At 35.4% G+C, this 21,005-nt stretch overlaps 1 protein-coding gene across 19 annotated transcripts in view; it reads left to right on the top strand.

The window, feature by feature from the left end:
* Sox6 (SRY (sex determining region Y)-box 6) overlaps positions 1-21,005 on the top strand; it is a 566,848-nt gene that overhangs the window by 138,083 nt on the left and 407,760 nt on the right. For 9 of the 19 annotated variants that reach the window (XM_005380357.2, XM_013511933.1, XM_005380356.2 and 6 more), the window contains exon 1: positions 20,002-20,101. The exons of 9 other annotated variants lie outside the window; for them this stretch is intronic. In XM_005380357.2, coding sequence (XP_005380414.2) covers positions 20,004-20,101 — 98 coding nt within the window. In that variant the 5' untranslated portion in view covers positions 20,002-20,003. Of the gene's footprint in view, positions 1-20,000; positions 20,102-21,005 lie in introns of those variants that run through there. One more of the 19 variants, XM_013511915.1, reaches the window with a different exon arrangement.

Here is a 21,005-nt window from a genome sequence, read left to right as displayed (position 1 = left end):
CTGAGGATGATGATGAGGAAGTAGTGACAGAGGGATAGAATACATTCACAATTTTATTTGATATGAATGTTATATTTTATTCTTCAGTTAATATAATCATTGTTAATATAAACATTGTATTGTCTCCCTAATGTAAGAAACTGAAAGAATAAATAAAATCCAAAAGATAAAATAGGTATTGTTAAAGGGAAACTGCTCAAGAGGAAAGGACAAATGGGATGGGGGATAAGAGAAAAGAAAGAAAGAAGGAAGGGAAAAAATATATATACAAGCTAGCTAAGATAATTGTACTACTAACTTCTATTGGTTTATTGAAAGGAACAGTTAATGTTTAATTGTTTGATCAATCTTGCATGCCTAAATCTAGTAATCTGAACAATTACTTTGAAGATAACAATATGCAATGTAACAACTATTGTTAATTTCCTATCATCTTGTTTTGAAATTCTGTATTGGTTTTGGTTTTTTTTATTCTCTTTTAAAAAACACCAAAAAATAAATAAATGGTTTAATATTTGAGTCATGGATATAAAAGGAAAGGTACTGTAGTCTAGGACTCATGGCAGAACAGTAGTTTGTCAAGAATTACTAGAAAATTATTATCGCCAGGCTTCTTGATCAGCATTTCTCCAGGTATGATTTGAACACCACTGTTATTGTTTGGTTCCAGATGTCCTCCCAAAGCCTCATGCAGTCATGGGGCGGGCTTCTAGAGTTTATGATTGACTCATGGGTGTGAGTGCTACACGCCCTGGGGTGGGTAGTTTGCATATGTAAGGGAGAGAAAGAGGCTACTTGCTGCCACTCCTCCGTTTTGCTCTTCCTTGCTTTTGCTATCTTCTGCCACCGTGAACGATTGCCCTCTGCCATGTGCCACCCTGCCTTGGAGCCAGCCAAGTACGGATTGAAACCTCCACAGACTGTGAGCTAAATAAACCTTTCCTTTGGGAGTCAGGTATTTTGTCTCAGCAACCAGAGAAAAGTAACCAAGACAACCATCAACTGCATTAACTAACGGGATAACTAACTGGTTTGGAGCCCTTAGTAAAAATGCAGATTCTGGGCTAGGGATTTAGTTCAGTGGTGCAGTGCCTGCCTGGCAAGTGTGAGGTCCTGAGTTCAACTTCTGGTACACCCCAATGCAGATTCTTTCTGTCTTTCTTTCTTTTTTTTCTTTCGTTCTTGAAAGAGAGTCTCACTATATAGTTCAGATTGGCCATGGACTTACTGTGTATCCCAGGATGGTCTATAAACTCATGGCAATCCTCCTGCCTCAGCCTCCCAAAGGCTGGGATTATAGGCAACCACACCTGATTTAAAAAAATGCAAATTCTTGATGCCCCATCCCAAGCTATTGAATTGGAGTCTGTAGATGACTAGGAAACATTACTGAAATGAATTGCTTAGAAAATAATAAAAACAATTTAGTAATTTAATAAAAATTAAATTACAAAATGAAACATATCAAACTAGATTTCTGATTAATGCAGTTTTAAATCATGGAACACATCTAAAATAAATCTGATATTGAAAACTAACTTTTATTCTTTTTTTTAAAAACAGAGTTTCACTATGCAGTTCAGGCTGGCCTTGAGCTCACTTTGTGGCCCAGGCTGGGCTTGAACTCACAATGATCCTCCTGCCTCAGCCTCCCGAGTGCTGAGATTACAGGCATGCACTACCATGCCTGGCTGATTTATTCGTTTATTTTAAATGTAAAATTCTTCTAGGTTGAGGGTATAGGACTACCCTCACAAGGCTCTGGTTTTATACCCCTGCACCAAACTATCACCCCCACCCCCTCACAACAACAGCCAACCAACCTCTTAAGAGTAATAGTATGTGAATAGCTAATTTATATATTGTTTCAGTATCATTTAGAAAATGTGTCTGAATCTTTTGTCTTTGAGAGACAATTTTATAAATCCACTTTGATGATAATTAATGTGGAATATATCTTTGAATTAAGAGTTGGTATTCTGAACTCTTTTAGAGAGCTATTAAAGTGGTGCTGATGCTTTTTTCATTGTCGTTGTGTTACTGGGCTGAGCCCAAATATTTGTCCTAAGAGCAGTGGTGCTAACTAAATATTACTATTCATCTCCACCATGAAATTAAGTATATTTTTGAGCTGGTAGGAGTGGAGCGATGGGACATGAAACAGGTGACCTGACACTGCAGTGCATGCTGGTTGGGTATAAAGAAAGTATAAATCCCCAAACAGTCTCACTCCTACTTTCCAAATATGGGATGATTTTACTTTTCCTCCCTTTTCTGATCCCACACCTTACTTGCCATGGAAAACCTAGTGATTACCAGAATACGGGGAATATTTGGGAATGTCTAGCTGGATGTGGGACCATTAGCATTTTTTAATAGTAAAAATACCATAATGACAATGATGCCTTTTATAATTCAATAGAAGTAGGGCATTGGGAAAGCTGCCCATGGTGAATACATCACATAAAATCTGAGCCATAATGGGAAAGTTAAAACACTAGGAGGCTAACTTGAATGCTTCATAGTTATTAAAAAGGTATGTTATATTTTCTTTTCTAATGTGTTCTGTTTTGCTCTTCCTCACGTTTTCTTTTTTCAGCTAGCTTACAAATATGAATATTTGATTTTTTAAAACCTTGCATTTTCTTAACTATAGTTTAAACTTAAATTCCCAAAGAGCATTGAGGTTTCACCCATGTAGTGTGAAATGGCTGAAACTTTAAAGTTTTTTTCTACCCATACAAATTGTTTATTGTGGAAAATTTCATGATTTGTTTTATGGAAAGTGTCATCTTAGATATAGAGGCTACTATATACCAGGAGCTGTCTGAGACAGAGAGGATATGGCAGTGAATAAGACAAAATCCGTGCTCTCATTAAATTTATATTTTAGTGGTGATGGTTGGGGGAGATGTTAAAATATAAAAAAAATAAGTAAATGATAGCCATCGTGATAAGTGCTATGAAACAGGATAAAAATGTAAGGAGTGCTGATGTAGTAGGTTGTAATTTTATTTTATTGAATAAAACACAGCAAGACCTCACAAGTAAGACCAGAAAGAAGTAAAGGACAGAATCATGCAGATGTCTAAGGGAAGACCATCCCAGGAAGAACAAGTGAGTGTCCTGATGTAGAGGAATGAACTCGATGGGCTGCCATCGCAACATACCGTGGACAGAATGGCTTATAAACAACAGGAGTTTATTTCTCAGAGTTCTGAGAGCTGGAAGGTCCAAAAGCAAGAAACTGGCAGATCCTCTGGTGAGGGCCTGCTTCCTCACATGGTGGAAGAGCTCAGGTGTCTCGCTCTGAGCCTCTTATAAGGGCACTAATCCCACTCTTGAGGTCTGTAGCTCATGATGTAATCACTTTCCAAAGGCCTCACCTCTTAGAGAGGATGATTTCAACAAATAAATTTTGAGGGAACATAAACATTCAGACTATAGCAGAAGGCTTTTCCGTAATTTAGGTAGAAGATGATGGAGTCTTACATAAATCAATCAGTGACTGAATGACTAAATCAATGGCACCATTTCTGGTCATTCTGAACAAATGTAATGAAAATTCACATAGGTAAGTTTTTCCTGAAGAAGTTAGAGTCATTAGATTGAGCTGAGTTCTGAAAGAATAGGCAATAAATAAAAGTGCTGAAGTAGCTAGAGATGTATAAACTATCTTAAGGAAAAGAAAAAACATGTACAAAGGTCCTGTGGCGGGAAGGTGGATGTTGTTTTCTAAGAATTGGAAAATTGCCTGTGAGGCCAAACCTCAGAGAGCTAACATTTATCTACTTACTATTCAGGTGTTTTATTTATTTTTCATTTATAGTCTGAGGTAGTTCCTATTACTTCCATTTTATAGTGAAGGAAATTTAAGCATATAGAAGTATAGTGGTCTGCCCAGGGTCAGATGATGAAGAGTGAGCAGAGTTTCTATGTTTATTACAGTTATCTTTCCCCTTCATCATAGAGTAAATTCAGAGAAAATAGCGAACTTATTTTGTTTGGAGCAATATCCTTAGGAACAAAAACAGTGCCTAGCACATGGTAGATGCTCAGTAAATATTTGCTGAATGAATGAATGAGAGAATGAATTGGATTCAAGGTGTACCTAATGCCAAAGTCCATGTTCTTTATTACATCCTGTATACTCTGATGTAAAGTAGAGCTATCAGAGTATTTCTTAGAGAAGTTTTTGATAAGGGGCAAAAGCCAGCCAGTGCAATCCAACGGGGATAAAGAAAAAGCATTGCTGAAAGAGTGATTGAGCTCAGAAAAAAGTGGCTCAAAACAAAGTTCTTATGAATTAGAGTAAGTGAGAAGGAGAAGAAAAGAAAGCTTTGACTCTAAAGCTGAGTTTCTAACTTCCACAGTAGCTTTCACTAGAACCTAGGGCTGCAATTTTTTATTTGCCTCTTCACAGCTGCGTGCTGCTTTGCTTTAGAAGGTCTGTTTGTTCAGAAGCACAATATAGTCAATATGCCATGTATAATTTTTCTCTCTGGTCCCTGCTAATATTTTATTCGGTAGCTTCCTCTCCCCAGCATTTTTTCTCATCAGGAAATCTCAGACAGTTTCTTCTCAATGCAATATGACCTGTGAGACACAGAATACCCCTTCACTTCTTGGCTCTAAGTTAGTAGTTCAGGTGTGTAGCTGTGCAGCATATCCATAGCTATTTCTCTATGAAACAGAAATTTGCTAATCTTACTCATAGGCGTTTAGGCCTAATCTTTCTGTTCCTCCACCTTACACTGGTTCATGTTCTTTTACTGTTTTTTCCCTTTTGTTTCAGAGGAAAATATATTCCATCTCTTTTTATGAGGTGATGTCTTCACTTGTGCTTTTCTATTTCTGTTCCCTCTAGGGGAGGATCTCCTCTCCTTTTCATCACCTTGGAGACTCAGGTTCCAATTTCTGTTTTGCTTTTCTTATCTTTGGGATTTTGAGCAAGTTACTAGAGTTTTTCAGTCTCAATTTCTTATCTTAACATTCCATTTGTCCTGCTAACCTTGTAAGTTTGTAGTGAGTCAGTTAAAATAGTGTCTGGGAATATATTTTATACACTAGAAAATGCTGTTCAAATACAAATATTAGCACTGCAACCTCTGTACACAAATAATTTAGATTTCTTCTTATAACAGGTTTTTTTCCAACTTTGCTAATCCTTGAAATATTTTTCTCTCCTTTCTTTTACTGTCAAAATTAATTAATAGTTTTTATTTTTTATTCACATTTATTTCCTCCTCAATCTATTGGGATCCAGCTTCTATTTGGTTCTGGCTGACTCTAATCTACTGCCTTTAAGATTTCTAGCAACTGCCTAATTCCATATTCAATGTTTTTTTCTCAGCTTTTGCTCTTCATGCTTTCTGTAGTAATTAGTATTATTGACTAAAACTGTCTCAGCGCAGTACTTAACATGTAGCAGATATTCAGCAAAACTTTGGTAAGTGAATGCTTCTCGTTAACCTTTTTTTTCATCATGAATCCACTTTTTGCCCATAAACCAAATACATGCGTTTCTAACTTTGGTCCCCTCTTTCCAATTTTAATATATGTGCTGCTGAAGCGAGCACAGTCCTTTACTGTTTTCATTTTTTGTTTTCCCTTGAAGTTTTGATTTGCTCTAATGCTTTTTAAACCTGCAGAAATGGATCCCACATCTATTTTCCAGCTGTATCCTGAGTTTTAGCTCTGCCTGTTTAATTCTGTATTTTTACTTGCTTATACCATTGTCACTTCAAATTTACCAAGTTTACCATCTTTTGCCCTAAATTAATCCTTCTTTTAGGGTTTTTGTGTTTTTCACAGTGATAATAGCACTGTGTCACCCAGATTTGAAACTTTAAAAATGTGTTGACTTTTCTTCCTTGTCACTACAATGTTGAAATTTATTTGCATCAGTGCTTATTACATATAAAGCAATATTTTAGATGTTGGGATATGAAAGGAAAACAAAACTGAAAAAAATTCTACCAAGCATCTTCTTTTCTAGTCATTTGCATGCATTCACCCACTTATTCAACAAATATTGATTGAGAGTGATGGGGTCATTCTTTTGTCTAAATTTGTCAGAGATGGCTTCTTTGATATGGATACATTTGATCAGAAAGCTGAATGGGAAGGAGCAAATCATACAAATTTTTAAGGGAAAAGCTTTTAGGCAAAGTGGAAATGTGCAAAAGGGCCTTCAAGTGAAAGATGCCTGGCTGTTCAAAGAAAAGTTGGTACCAATAGTGTAATTAGAGTCAAATGAGTGAGTAAAAGGAAAATTTGAAATACTTAGTATCAGAGTTATAATTGATGGCTGGACAAATACCATTCTCAAAATCATGATGAAATTTTGAGTTTTATTTTAAGTTAGATAGGAAGTTACAGCAGTATTTAAGGGAAAAATAAGATGTGATTTATATTTTTAAAAGAATCACTTTTCTATAAAAAGAATAGACTATACAAAAGCAAATGTGGAAGCAGGAATATCAGCTAGTAAACTCACACAAAAGTATCAAAATGAAATGGCATAGCTTGGGCTATAATAGTAGCAGCAGAAAACAGTATCTTTTGTGGAAATATAAATGAAAAAGAAATGCTTTTTCAAAGTAGATATAATTTCCAATAAGTTGTGAAGTGGCAAAATTTTTCCTCCTAGGTAGCTTTTTCTTAGATGGTAACAGCCTTGTGCCAGGGTACACACTTTAGTGAACAGATGCTGGCTAGATTTGCAACCTACTTCTTTCTTTAGCACAAGCATACTTGTGCAGTCAGTACACCTATAGCTGCATACAGCCATTCTGGACAGAAGTGAAGGTAGTGAGAAAAAACTATAAAAACTTTTTTTTGTTTTTGTTTTTCTCCGGTACCGGGAATCGAACTCACGACCTTCTGCTTGCCAGGCAGGTGCTGTGCTGCTGAGCTAAATCCCCAACCCCTAAAAACTTTTTTTCTTATTACTGCACATAGAGTGATCTTCCAGCTAGATTTTTAGGGCCACTAAGGATGAGAACTAGATCTTATTCTTTGTTTCCTTACTACCTGACATGGTATTGTTTATTATTTGTTGATGGTGACAATAATGAAACTATTTTTATGTCCATCTGCACAGATCATTGTACTAAAATTTCTAAGGTCTAAAATGAGTTGATGTTTTAATAAAAGCAAATTATAGTAGCTTATTTTCAGTGTTAGGAAATTTAAACTGTCCAATGTAAAAATCATCGTTGTGACATATAAATTAAGCATAGATTAATTTTTTGTATTGAGTAGTATTAGCTGTCATCTGAGCAGCTGATTATTTCAGTGTACTTGGATTTGTTTTAATGATTGATACCCCACTGTAAGGAAAATGATAACCGTACTTAACTTCTTAATATGTACTTATTAAAATAACCTTGCAGTATGTTCAAATGACATGGTATAAAGGATGAGGCAAGTCTTCAGTCTGCTGCCAAGACCTACATAGCAGCAACATGGAAGTAGTTTAGTCAGTTTCACTAGAAGTTTGAAATCTACTGTATTAGAGACATGTGCAGAAGCTGTGTTAATTGCCAGCTTATTTTCCATATGGTTCTGTTTTAATGAAGCATATTCGATGCAGATGGTTGGAGAGTAAGATGGGCAGTGTCTAAACTGGCTCTCATTCCTACAGTGCCTCTTTCCACACTAGTGCTTACCAGTGCTTTTAAAAAGATTCTTCCTTCACAGCTCTTAGAAAAGTTCAAATGCAGCCTCAGATAACTGAAAATTCTTCTGTCTCTAAGTCTGGTCTCTGAAAAGAAAAAGAACAATCATATTCTTCTTGATTCCAAGTCAGAACTATTGTCCAATTTGAGTTTTTTTGTCTGGTTAGGTCTCTTTATCATTATCATGGCTCTTTTTGGACATGTTTACTTAAGGTCCTGGGTACTTTGAAGGGTCAAAGATAGGAACTGAAATGACGTTAACAGTTGCTGAAGTTCATTTTGATCACACGACAATACAGTACTCCAGGGATATGAAAAGAAATTTAGATTACTAGTAACTACCTCTTATTTGTACAGTTTCTGTATTTTTTGCAATGAAATTAGACTTACTGGCTGCTAATGTCAAGTCAGAAATGAAATCAAGGATAAATTTCCCATCGATACAGCAAAAATCTTTCCATTTCATTTCTTTCCGTCTATGAGACTGGAATATCAATACCTAGCCATTGTGTTTGCATTAAATCTTTAGAGAGTTCAAATATGTTATCTTGCTTAACAAAGATGGGCTGATTTCCTCTGAGTATTTTATTTTGGTGTACTTATAGCTAAGTATGAACAATTATCTCTCTCCTTGTTTAAGAATACAGATAATGTCCCTTTTAGACTTGAAGTTGAGTTCTGCAGAGCAAAAAGAGACATGGTTCACTGGATTTGTATCAGTTTTGCCATTTTTTTCTCACATTGTCACTAAAATATGCTCTTTGTTATCCAAATAAGACATCTACTGGCTAGCCTGGCTCTCTTTACCTGACTGTGTGAAAAGTCTTGGTTAAATGTTAGGCCTTGGAGACTTTGGAATCTGCTAAGTGCTACTGAGCTTGAAAGACATAATGTCCTTAGTCTGCTTTGTCTCTTCCACTTACGGACACTTTTGATAAATAACTCTGATATAGGTATGAGATAAGCTAAAGAATGCTGTATGCTAAGCATTGACTGACCTAGTAGATTAATTACCTCTCCATAAAAAATAGAATTTTCTCGTATTCCAGAGAGGTTAAAAATGCAATACAAAGATTAATATCTCACCCACCTTAGTTTGATACAGAAAGTCCTACTGCAGAGAAATCTTTTTTAAAAATACTTGTCTGTGAAGAATCTTCTAGAATCATATTCTTGACTTTTACCTGCTTCTTCTCCCCAGCTGTCTCTTCTAGAGGAGGGTCACAGACTGTTCTGCCCAGATGTGTGCATGTGTTTGGAGAGCTATATTGAATGTACCCTTTTGCCACAGAAACTAGGCATCTTTAAATGTCAGCTTCGGTGTTGAGATTTTATGAGAATGGAAAGGAATACACATTTTCAGTTATTTTAGATTTTCCTTTGGAAAATGGAGTCTGTTGCTGTTGTCTCAAAGTTGGATGGGTTTACAGAATTTTTTAAAAACACTCATGGAGAGCAAACACAATCCACAATTAGACAAGAAAAAATATTTTTCTTTAAAAAAAATCTTAATAATTATAGCATATCAATCTTAGTCATTTTTTGACCTTTCCTCCAATTTATATTCACTCTAGAGAATTTTTTAATTCTTTTGTCTTGTTTGTTTTATTTCAAGCATGATTTACCTTTTCACTGGAGCAAGAGTTTAAAAAGGTCAGAGTAGGAAAAGAACAATTACCATTGTGACAAGTGTCAATTAGTTGTACATTATTCAAGATATGATATATTTCCCAATTACTGTTTAAAAACAGAGCAGGAGAGTTTGATTCACTATGAGAAATCCTGGAAAAAAAATGTAAAGATTCACTCTGTTTCTTTACCACCAGCTTTATGTATACATAATTTTTAAATTAAAGAGAATAGTTCTTTGGAACACACTCTGACTTTGAATTCTGTTGAAAACCCCTTATGTTAGGACCCCTATATTGAGTTGGGCAGGTGGAGATCAATTATTGCTGTGGTGCTAATAGTACATATAGAGAGGGCTCTGGGAATGGGGTTTAAGATGCTATATTGCCCCAAATAGTAGTTTAAAGGCAAGACAAATCCAGCTATAGCATTTTCAACATTATTGTCTGGATGCCAAGTACTGGAGAAATTTAACAATTTTTTTTCAGAGAAACAATATTTTTATTTTAGAGATAAAACAAGATACTTAGTTAAGCTTTGGGTTTTTAAATTTTAATTTTTAGATTTCCTCAGTCTGATTTTCAAGTCTAATTCTTGAACTGTATCTCTTTTGCTCTTGATTTTGTTTTCAGAAGAGAAATACCAGAGATAAGCTTTTCATTTAATTGTAATAAAATGCTGCCCTAAAGAAGAAAGAAATATGTTTTTTTACTGGTTTATATGGAAAAACATATAACTGTAATAATATTTTAACTATAGTTTGTATAGACCATACTCATTTAAACTCTATGCAAATCTTTGTTACTTCAGGGAAAACAAGCTACAAAACCATAATGTGTGGTGTAGTGAGCACACACCATAAATTTGATAATCATACTTGTGAATTCATCATATTTTATATAGGAGATTGCCGTAGCACTATGAATAGTAATGTGCAAATGATGTGAAAAAAATGTTGCCACACTCTTGAATGTTTAGTGATTTTAATACTAGTGTATTATTTTATTCTGTGCTAAGTTGCACTGATTGATAAGTGAGGATATTAAAACAGCAGAAATTTTACATTGGTTTTAATGCATGGAGTTTCTATAATTCCCGATGAATCTGGAATGTTAATATAAATACCCCTTTTGTGGGATGGCAGGAAGCATGCTGCCCAGACTACACATGTTATGTGGCCATGCCTGCCTCCGCTGTTTAGAGAAATAGGAGTGGGAGTCTGTCTTAAGTGAAAGTGAAAAAAAGCATTTGTTTAGCTGCATGGCAACACAAATATTTCACTTAGAGAGGACTGACAATGCATCTCATTATGTGAGCGGGTGCCAGCTTGTAAAAATTTGTTTAACTTTTCCGTAGTAGTGGAAGGTGCTTGCGCTTAACTGTTTGAAGCCTGGCATCCACGTCCTTCTTCCTACCCCCTGATTTTTTTGTCTACTATTGATCTCCCCCCAGATCTCTCAGAAATGGAAAAGCCAAGGATACCTGTTCCACTGACTGCTATTAAGAATAGCCAGAGTGAAGTCTGCCTCAGGCTAGACATACATCACTTTTGCCCATGTCTCTTATTCTTGATGTACTTTTACGAAGGCGAATTGTTAGGCTGTGCTTCCACAGTAGAAACATTCAATGGTATTTGTTTTAAGTTGTTAGTTACCTGAGTACTAGTCTCATGTTCTTAAGATAAAAATATTTTATCTTAAACTCTCCAATTTCTCACAGTGCATTTGAACCTAGGCTTTTTTTCTCCATTCTCTTGGAGTGTTAGAAAGCATAAGAAGTGAACTAATGATGACTAACCACATCATTTGATTAAAATGATTTTTTTTTAATCAATTTTGGTCCAAGATAAAGAAATGCTTTCTAATCAGGAGTGTTTGAGATCAAGAGCTGTATGTCCTCATTGTTGTGATTCTTGCCTTGGGTACGTTAATTTTAGTAACTTTGGTGAGACACTTTATGCATATAGGGAGGACAACATACATTTTTAGAAGCCTCTGACTGCAAAGTAGAAGTGAAAGATTCTCATTATTTGCAAGCATAGAATGAGGTGCAAGAACCACCTACCTCAATGAGTAATCCAGAAAATGCAGTTTTTCTTGATTTTATTGTAACTTTTAAAGCCGTGGTGTCACGAATGTTAGATTTTCTTTAAAGAACCCTTCAAAATGTATTTTACCCTCTTATGGTCAAAGAGAGTGCTGGTCACAGAATAAGAGGAATAATTTATAATGGACAATGCACTTTAAAATAATATACCAAGAGAGCTGAGGGAGTTGCATGAAGAAATAGAAAATATATGCAAGTTGTTGCCATTTTAGATGTACTAATATCTGCATTAGGTTTAAGGGGTTCTGTTCCACAGAAATATATTTATATTTCTTTCATAAAATAGTTGGGACATTTAACATTTTTAAAACAAGCAATGCATTCAGATATGAGAATTTGAAGTCTATTCTAAAATAAGTTTTCCTCCAAATTAAATTGTTGGAAGTTTTTAGTAACATGTTTTTTTCTTTTTTTTCTTCTACTGTGTTCTGGTTCTTAATCTATTCATCCCCCCTACCCCAATATAGATGTCGGTCAGCTTGGAAAAGAGGATATTTTTAAATCTGAAAACTGTGGCACTGTCTGTGAGGCAGAAGTCTGAACTATGTGGGGTGAGGGAAGGTTGTAAATGCCTGCCAACTATCTTTCTGACCTCTTTACCCCTACCACCTCAATAGCAGTTGTGAATTTTTGTTGAATTAGTCATATTCTAGCTCTGCGTCGGTCCGGGCCTTTCAGATGGAAAACACAATATGCTATCCTTTGATGGGATGGGCCAGGGGTGTGGCTGGCTCGGAGGCAATGCAGTTACAGTCTGGATAGAACCCAAAGTAAATATTTTGACATTAGCTTTCTTGTTAATTAGATTGTCATGGTTAGCCTTAAAGTGCCAATATCCAGATTTTTTAAAGTACATTTGGATTTTTCAGTTCTCCGTTATTGCTCAGTTCCTTTGCTTCAAAGCTGCTCTTTCTGTCTCTCTCTCTCTTTTTTTTTTATTTTAGAAATAAAAGGAGGAAAATATTAACAGACCGACAACATTTTACAAAATAGCATAGGATTAGTACAGATATTACAGAGTTACAAACAGAGTGGTAGGGAATTAACAATGCTTATTGTATTACATGTGGATATCTTCAATGTAGTTTCTCATGAAAACACATATAGGCATGCAAAGCTAATCAACCAATGCCTCACTGACAGTTTCTTTCAGCAAGGAAATACAGGACAGTAGAATACCCGTGAAGCAGAACAGAGCTTCTACTTTCTCAGCAAGTCTGGCTTTAGAGTATGTGAGTAGGTCCAGTAAGAAGGGACATCAAGTTTACATAGAAGGTTTTGAGTCTTCATTTTGTGGTTCAAAGTGAGAGCTAGACGTTACTGTTCCTATATTTTCTCTGTCTCCTTAATTCCCAGCCTGCCCATACAATTACTAGCTTAGGTTAAAGCACATGATAGTGGCTTTGTCACTGTTGGGGTGTTCTATCACAGACACCATAGCCCCCCAAATGAGGGAAAAAACAAAAACAAAAAAAAACCCCTGTGGATCCTGTGTCATTTACAGTGCTTAGCAGATAGTAAGCATCCAGTAAACATTTGTTCAATGAATAATTGAATGAGTGAAAATGTAGAAAATGTTGACAAAATGTAAAAAGTTATTGGAAGATACTATAGGAAATTACGTCGTATTGTGGAAACTTGAAGTATAAATTCTGTGATTAGGTGATAACTTGTAGAATTGAGCATTCCTTAATTTTAAAAAAAGTTGACAGATTTTTAGACCTTTCCAGCTAGTACAAGTTAGTTATTAGTTGTTTCCATGAATTGTTCAGTTTTCCAAATCTGATGTTTTGGAAGGCAGTGGAATCCTCTAAAATGTCATACTTGGAAAACTACCTAGGCTTCAAAATAATTATAGTACCAGAGAGACTACAGACATCTTGGAAAATTCTGTACCTCTCTGTAGTTTTATGTTTCCTTTGCTAAAAATTAATGGTCAGTGGGAAAGTCAGCCTTTCAGTCTTCAGGAAACTTGGCAAAACTCTGTCTCTGGACATGCATTTTATTTCTATTAAAGTTTGATTGTGAATGATTAATCAGTACATAGGTCTACATGTGAGGGTAGACTTTTCAAGCTGACCACCATATGTATGACAACCAGATTGGCCTCATGCTTTCCTGAGCCTACTGTGATGTCAGTGCCTTACTGTATAAGTTCTGTTATCATATTCATTGTGCAGAGTCAGGCAGGCTAGTGTGCATTCTTTCAAAAGCTGCATATTAGGACCAATACTTTCTATCACATGTGCTAAAATTTGTTTTGAATATTTAAAATCAGGGAACTGTTCCCAATCCAGATCCTACCAGTCCTCTTTTAATGCAGCCATTAAAATATTTGGGAGGCTTTTTTCCATTTTTAGAATCTCTTTAATATTATTTTGCCTAATGCCATGACATTAGTACCCCGGATAGTCTTGAGGTTTTCTGGTATTTCTCATGATTGTTCATCTGCTCTGCCTGTGCAATCCATGATATATATGTGCAAATGGTATGTATTTTATTTGGTGCCCCAGAGGTAACGGAAGTCTTTGTGGGGCCCATCTATTTTTATGGTGAAAATTTTTACCTACTCAATTAAGCAGATAATTTATACATTGATACTGTTGAACATGTAAATATGTTTGTCATTGTATGTAGGAGTCTTGCTTCATATTTTATTACTCATTGCCTAAAATATAAATAACAAAAATGAACATGTATCCTTGAGTATCTTTGTATCTAAAAAGTCCTGTCCTTTATACATTGTGAATATGTTGACTGCCAAAATGTTCCAACATGCATTATTTATAGATCTCAAAACTTTCTAGTTTTGAATAATATAATGCATTAAAAATATAAGAGATGAAAAAAAAGCATGTATGTTTGTGGTGTCTTCATCCAAAATTCTGTAGATACTTTTGAACAGACTGGCATAGAAGCAACTTGTATTTTTCTGATGTATTTCATACCCTTTCTTCTACTTGAAACACTTCTTTCAAATATGTTTACTTGAAGAAATTCTATCCATCTTTCAAGACTCAGTTCCTGATAGTCTTCTATGATCACACTTTATATGAACTCCTACTGCATTTTTTTTGTTGTTGTTGTTGTTTGTTTTCCAGTACCGGGAATTGAACTCATGACCTTGCACTTACCAGGCAGGTGCTATGCCACTGAGCTAAATCCCCATCCCCCACCTACTGCATTTTGCATCTTACTTTTTGTGTTTTTCATGACTTATCTTGTTACTAGTTTTTGTGAACAGTCCTTTCTATTAGTTTGTGACTGAAATTTTTTTAACAGGCAAGGATGTTAAGTCTAATCTATTTAAATAGCTTATATGACCATAGAATGCTTACTGTTCAATACACCCCCTGTACATAATTCTGAAACTCTCCATACACTCAATCTTTTTCATAATTTACCAAATTTGCACTGCCCTTCTTACAGTTAGTCTTTCTCATACTCTATGTTTGCTTGTGTTTATGGTTTCCATGTTATGCTGGGTTTGAGGCAGGAAGAAAAGAAGTAATTTGTAGATGTGTCAAATAAAGCATTTTTTAAAATTGTGAAGTGTGCTATTTGTTGTGAAATCCTAAGCAAATCTGGAGCTCCTGGATAGCCTGGGAGAATGAAGAAAATGGCAACTTATCCTCACTATCACCTGGAGGAATTCGAACTATGACTTCTTTGTGTCCACCCTAGCACAGTAGTTTGCTCATGGTGCTTTAGACATAACCATAAAATAAATGTATGAATGAATTTGAAAGCAATGAATGCTTCCTTTGGTACCTGAGCCACTGTACCTATAAATGGCTTCTATTCTCCCCATATATTGCATTTATGTTTTCCTTTCACTCCCTAATATGTAGTCCTTCTTTTAGGAAAGAATTGGATACCACACTCAATTCAAGATATAAGCAGCTGGTATAGTTTCATTCATCATCATTTTGTAGCCCGTGTATTTAAAAATGTAGAATTATTTTTAACTAGTCAAGGTACATGAGTTAAGTTATATCTAATCTTCATTTAAAATAAAAAATGTTGATTTCCTTGACCTCATAGAGAAACTATTTTATAGCTGGTTCCTAAGAAATTTTTATAGTGCTTGGGATCTATGCACAGAAATTTCTTCAGGTGGTAGCTGAAGATGGGCCTCTACAAATCTTTGCAGGTGTTCTAAGAATTTAAACTTAACAATGTCAAAAGGAAAAATGGCAAAAGGGAAGAATAGGAAGAGAATTTTGGAGTAGCCATCTTTGCAGTGAGGGAAGGGAATTAAAGTTATCAAAAGAAGAGCCCTGTTGTTTTTACTTGCCTTAAGAATTGCTAGTTTTATAGTTTGTCTCTCTTTTGTGACTGGGAGAAACAATTCAAAGAAATCTTTGCTGTGTAACTGCTGCTACAGTGAAGAATTTGTAACTGTTTTTAGTTCTTCCCTTGCAGTTGCCTCATTGTAATAATTAGAAAAAGAAGCTCTCAGGAATTATACTGTTTGCTATTATTTTCCCTGCCCAGCATTTGTTTTAGTTTTCTTCTGAGGAACAAGCCTTCTTGTACTTTTGGTGTATGCAGTTGAGATGAAGTTGTCTTATTCTCCTAAGTCCTATCAAGAGGGTATTTTTTTTTATTTTTAAAATTTTTTTTTGGTACCAGGAATCAAACTCATGACCTCAGGCTTGCCAGGCAAGTGCTTATGCCACTGAGCTATATCCCTGGCGTGGGTATTTCATACACTGGGCAACAGTAAGTGGTTCAGTGGTAAACATGTTATCCAAGCCAGCCCAGTGAGACTCAGGCTTGAAGTTTTTGCTGGAATTGGGGGAAAAGAAGGCACTATTTTCTCTCTCTCTCTCTCTCTCTCTCTCTCTCTCTCTCTCTCTCTCTGTGTGTGTGTGTGTGTGTCTCTGTCTCTCTTTCTTTTTTTTGTCTTTTGAGACAGGGTTTTGCTATGCAGTCCAGGCTGGCCTCCAACTTCTTTGTAGCCCACGCTGGTCTCGAACTTGCAGCAATCCTCCTACCTCAGCCTCCCAAGTGCTGGGAGTACAGAAGTGTGCCACCATGCATGGCCATAGGCACTAATTTTCTACTGAATTTATTAACATGCTGCTTCTGGTGGTGATCTTTGCCCTTAAAGAAGGAGAGTTGCTGAGAGATGGAGGAAGACCAATTCTTAATTACATCATCTTGGTACCAAGTCCAGCTGTGTTAGAAGCCAAGACTTTTCAGTTATGTGAACAAACATTATTTTTTGAGAAGCTGTTTTTAAGTGGTTCTTATCATTTACAACAAAAAGTATTGTAATGAAAACAACTAGGATTACATAACTTACTGCACATCTGCACATTGGGAATGATTTGAAGAATTATTTTGATGTCCACTGAGTTATCCAATATTTACAATTTATTTACTGCACTTTCCTTTCCATCACTGTGAACATAAATACAGATGAGGTCATGACAGTAATTACCGTTTAAATAAATAGAGTTTTACTGAAATAATTTTATTAGGATAGTTAAAGAATAAAAGGCAAAATGATGACATAGCTAGGTAAGTCTCAGACTTCCTGTTTATATTAGCTTGAAAATAAAACAAATTTATGGATTTTTCCGGGTTAAAAATATAGTTTTTCCTAAATAAAAGAGTTTGAAATTTGCTTATATTTTTAATATATATTTGAATATTGCTGTTTGACATTCTTATTAGATGCATAACTTCAGCAGGAATTGGAGACAGTATTTTATTCTACCAAAGGCCTGAAGAACGACCTCCGTTTGTGATATTTTCATACGTTAATCCTATTCATTTGTATGTAATTCTACTTAAGATCAACTTTAGTAGATGTGCTTCAAATGAGTGGTTTAGAGAACAAAACAGAAATGAATACTGTAGTACAAATTTTGCTGTTTGCCTGAAAAAAAATCTAGATTTGAACGAAATTTATTTTCTAAATAGTTACACAAATTCTATTTATTTTGGTAAATCACATTTAAAGGGGAAATGTTTTAAATATATGTGTCTTACATAGCTTTTTAGGAGCTCTCCACTTTGTCTATATTTTCACATTGTTTAAAATATATACATAAGGACTAGGTTGATATTTGATTATCTCTCTAAAACACATGCTGCACTATTCAGTAGTAAAATTTTATTGCTTACTATATTTTTTTTTAAATATATGACATTAGAATAAGATTCTGGTTTTCCTATTTTTATCCTCATGTTCAAAGGTATATATTTTTAATCAGGTTTGGTTTCTGTAAGTAGCAAACCTCTAGTACTTTGTTCATATGATCTAAGTCTTTTGGCTGTTGATACTCTAATTAGGAAATTACCATGTTCAGAGTATAGGGTGTTAACAGTACATGAAAGTAAGGCTTTTATTAGAACCATTTTAAGGTCAAGTCTAAATTGCAGAATCTTTGTTCCTTTCGTGGTGTTTTGGGTCCAGAACCCAGGGCCTTGTGCATGCTAGGCAAGTGCTCTACCACTGAGCTATACTCCTAGCCACTGAAGAAGCGTTCCTTTGCCAGGCCCTTTCACCATGCTGTTTCTTTCTTGGAGCCAATTGATCATGCGCTGAACCTACTGAAACAGTAAGCCAAGTTCAACTTTTCCTCCTCTATAATCCAGGTGTCAAGTGGTTTGTGTCAGCGATTTTGACAGGAAGTGACAGAAATACACACTTGTTTTAATGTAAATGCAATGAAAACCTTTGATAAAAGTCATAAAAAACAAGGATAAAAAGTAAGATATTACACAGTTCTACAATTTATCACATTTTCATTTTTACCTGCTTGTTTCTAGCTTTTGTTTATATCTTTTAACAAATACGTTAATGTAACTGCCATTAAACATTTTTTTTTGTTATTTTCTTAATGTTGTGGAATAGGTATTTTCCTGCATAAAGAGCTTGCCAAAATTTGTACAGACACTTTGGGAAGCCCTACTGTTTTTTCTTTTCTTTAGGTAAGAGTTGTCATTTGGGTTTTATTTCATTTCAATTTTTGAAGCCCATTTAAGATTTATTTTTATTTTAAAAATTTCTTTATTTGATAAATTAAAATTATATACAATTACAAGGTACATGGTGATGTTGCTACATATAGTGTAATGGGTATTTTGTGAATCTAATTAACATGTCCATCACCTTAAATTCTTACCATTAATTCTTCTGCTGAAATGTAGCTTTGTGCCCTTTGATCAACATCTCCCGTCCTTCTGTAACCCCCCTCTTCTATGGGAACATATCCTAAGAAATTACCAGTAACTGTTAATTTTTCTGTGTTTTTTCTACATCTAGTGCATCTATTTAGAAATTTGTAATACTTTTCTTCTTTGTATGGCATTATTGTCAAATAGTTTTCAGATCACCTAGCATAACTGGGATGCAATCTGCTTGTTCTCAATGCATTTTCATTTACTGTAAAGTTAGTTAAAATTTAAAAGATTTAACATCTGTGTTCATAAATGAAATTAGTCATTTTTTCTTAAAGTGGCTTTATTTTGTTATGTAATTAAGAGTACTCTAGCTTTATAATGCAAATTGAGAGTTATATACATTTCAGCTAAAAGAATGTATTACCTCCTTTAAAGGTTTTTGAAATTTATGCTTGAACTGTAACTGGGGAGAAAATTTGCTTTACCCTTAGAGAATTTTGAAACATTGAGATGGCTGAGTTTTTGTTGTTGGTTGGAGAATGTGGGGTGGGTTGGGGAGGGAAGGGGTTTAGGGGAAGAAGAAGCAGAACCTTAGAGGTTACCTGTGTGTCTTTCTAATGGCAGTGCAATTATTTTGGTGATGATCTTTGACTATGTTTTGGCAGACCTGTGATGTAATTGATTGGGATTAAGAGGATAGCAGGCTTTTGTTAGGGAAGATATTAACTCTCAGAGAATGCATTCACTCAACAGAGAAGATGATTCCTGAACCAAAGGTGGAGCTAAACATTATCTAAGATTTAAATTCTGGGTCTATTTATATACCGAATGTCCCAATAGTAGAGCTTTTCCTTCACACCCCACAATTATCTCCAAGTTACAGTCAACCATTTATGATGTCATTCTTCCTCCAAAACTCTTCTTGAGGTTAATTTTAGTCGTATTTTTTATCTCTTTAAAAATCTGAGGAGGTCAGTGTTGTGCCCCATGTATTTTGACCCACGTTCAATTTTATTCTGTAGAAAATAGTTTAACACAAGTGTGAGGAACTCTTAGGTCTGGGCCTCCTGAATACCTGATATGGCTAGTGATGTGATTTCATATTTTCAAGTGAACATGCTTACTTTCTCCTATTCTTATTTTTCTAAATGTATGATGGCTTATATCAACACCCAGTACTTGAGCATGTACTCTGTGCTAGGTACTAGATATGCAGAGTCTCTGTTCTTAAGGTAACTGATTTTCAATTTCCATCTGTTTCTCTGTGGCCCTTTCCTTTTCTGATATCTGTGTGCTTTTGTTTCTCTTTCTCTTTTCCTGTCAAAGTAAAGAGACTTTTTTAAAGGACACTTTGAGTTAAACCCAAGTGTTTCCACTGAGAAGAATTAGTGCAACTCTGTGAACATGGCTATTGTTTGTTTAGAACCCAGTGTTAATGAGGGCACAATGCTTGTCCTGATTCTTATATGGGCCTACTCGTTACCTATGCCCTGTTCTGTGGCCTTGGATCACTGCTGTACTACTCGATACTTTCTAAAGACCAGGTGAGAGGATTTGCTTGATCAATACACTGGAAAACCAGTGCAAACTCCGATCTTGCCTGGTGTCATCCTTTTTAGTGAAAGGCAACCTGTAATTTAGGGCTTTTCTTTAAAACAAAATTATTATTAAAATTGGCTGTAAATGAATGTGAGAAAGTGAAAGGGATTTAAAAGGATTTTATTACAGTATGTTTTTTCCTTCACAAGTTGGGTAATTCTTAAGATTATTTTCCTCATGCTGTTTAGTTTCATTTTCAGTATCTTTGGACTCAAGGTTGGGTTTTGCTGGGCTTTATTTCTTGTTCCTTGGGTTTTAGTGCCAGCCTTGGCAGCCCTCACTGTCAGGGCTGTCTTACACAAAGGAATGGCTGAAGGCCCCTTTTGGAGACCCACTGCATTTTAATTGTTCAGAGGAATAACTGTTGAATAGTGTTATGGGATAGTATTTCCCTTGCCACAGGGTTTAAGAATTCTGCCCAGTAATCATTTCTTCTCCCACTAGAGGAGTATTTGTAAGTAAAAGGACTAGCAACTGGCACTAGGTATTCCCCTAATACTGTGTATAGGGTTCCTGTGAGATTAACTCTGGGACACTGGTGGAGTCATCGTGGATGCTTTCCTTTTGCTTTTTATGATCAGAAGCAGAGAATTTGTGGAGCTTATAATGGGCTGTTTAATTTCCTTAATCTCAAGTGCTTTCATCTGTAGTGTCTTGAAACCAGTTTTCTGTTTGTTTGTTTGTTTTTTTTTTTTGTATAAAAGTATTTGAAGAACAGTGGGGTTGTGGCTGAAGGGAAAGGTTTAAAACTTTTCTTAGGGCTGGGGATTTAGCTCAGCGGCAAAAGCACCTGCCTGGCAAGCGCAAGGTCGTGAGTTCGGTTCCCGGTACCGGAGAAAAACCAAAAAA

This window comes from Chinchilla lanigera, unplaced genomic scaffold (genome assembly GCF_000276665.1).
Source record: "Chinchilla lanigera isolate Chin_1 unplaced genomic scaffold, ChiLan1.0 scaffold00013, whole genome shotgun sequence".
Classification (NCBI taxonomy): Eukaryota; Metazoa; Chordata; class Mammalia; order Rodentia; family Chinchillidae; genus Chinchilla; species Chinchilla lanigera.
Note: the sequence above shows the minus strand (reverse complement) of the source record. Positions and strands in the feature narration are given on the sequence as shown.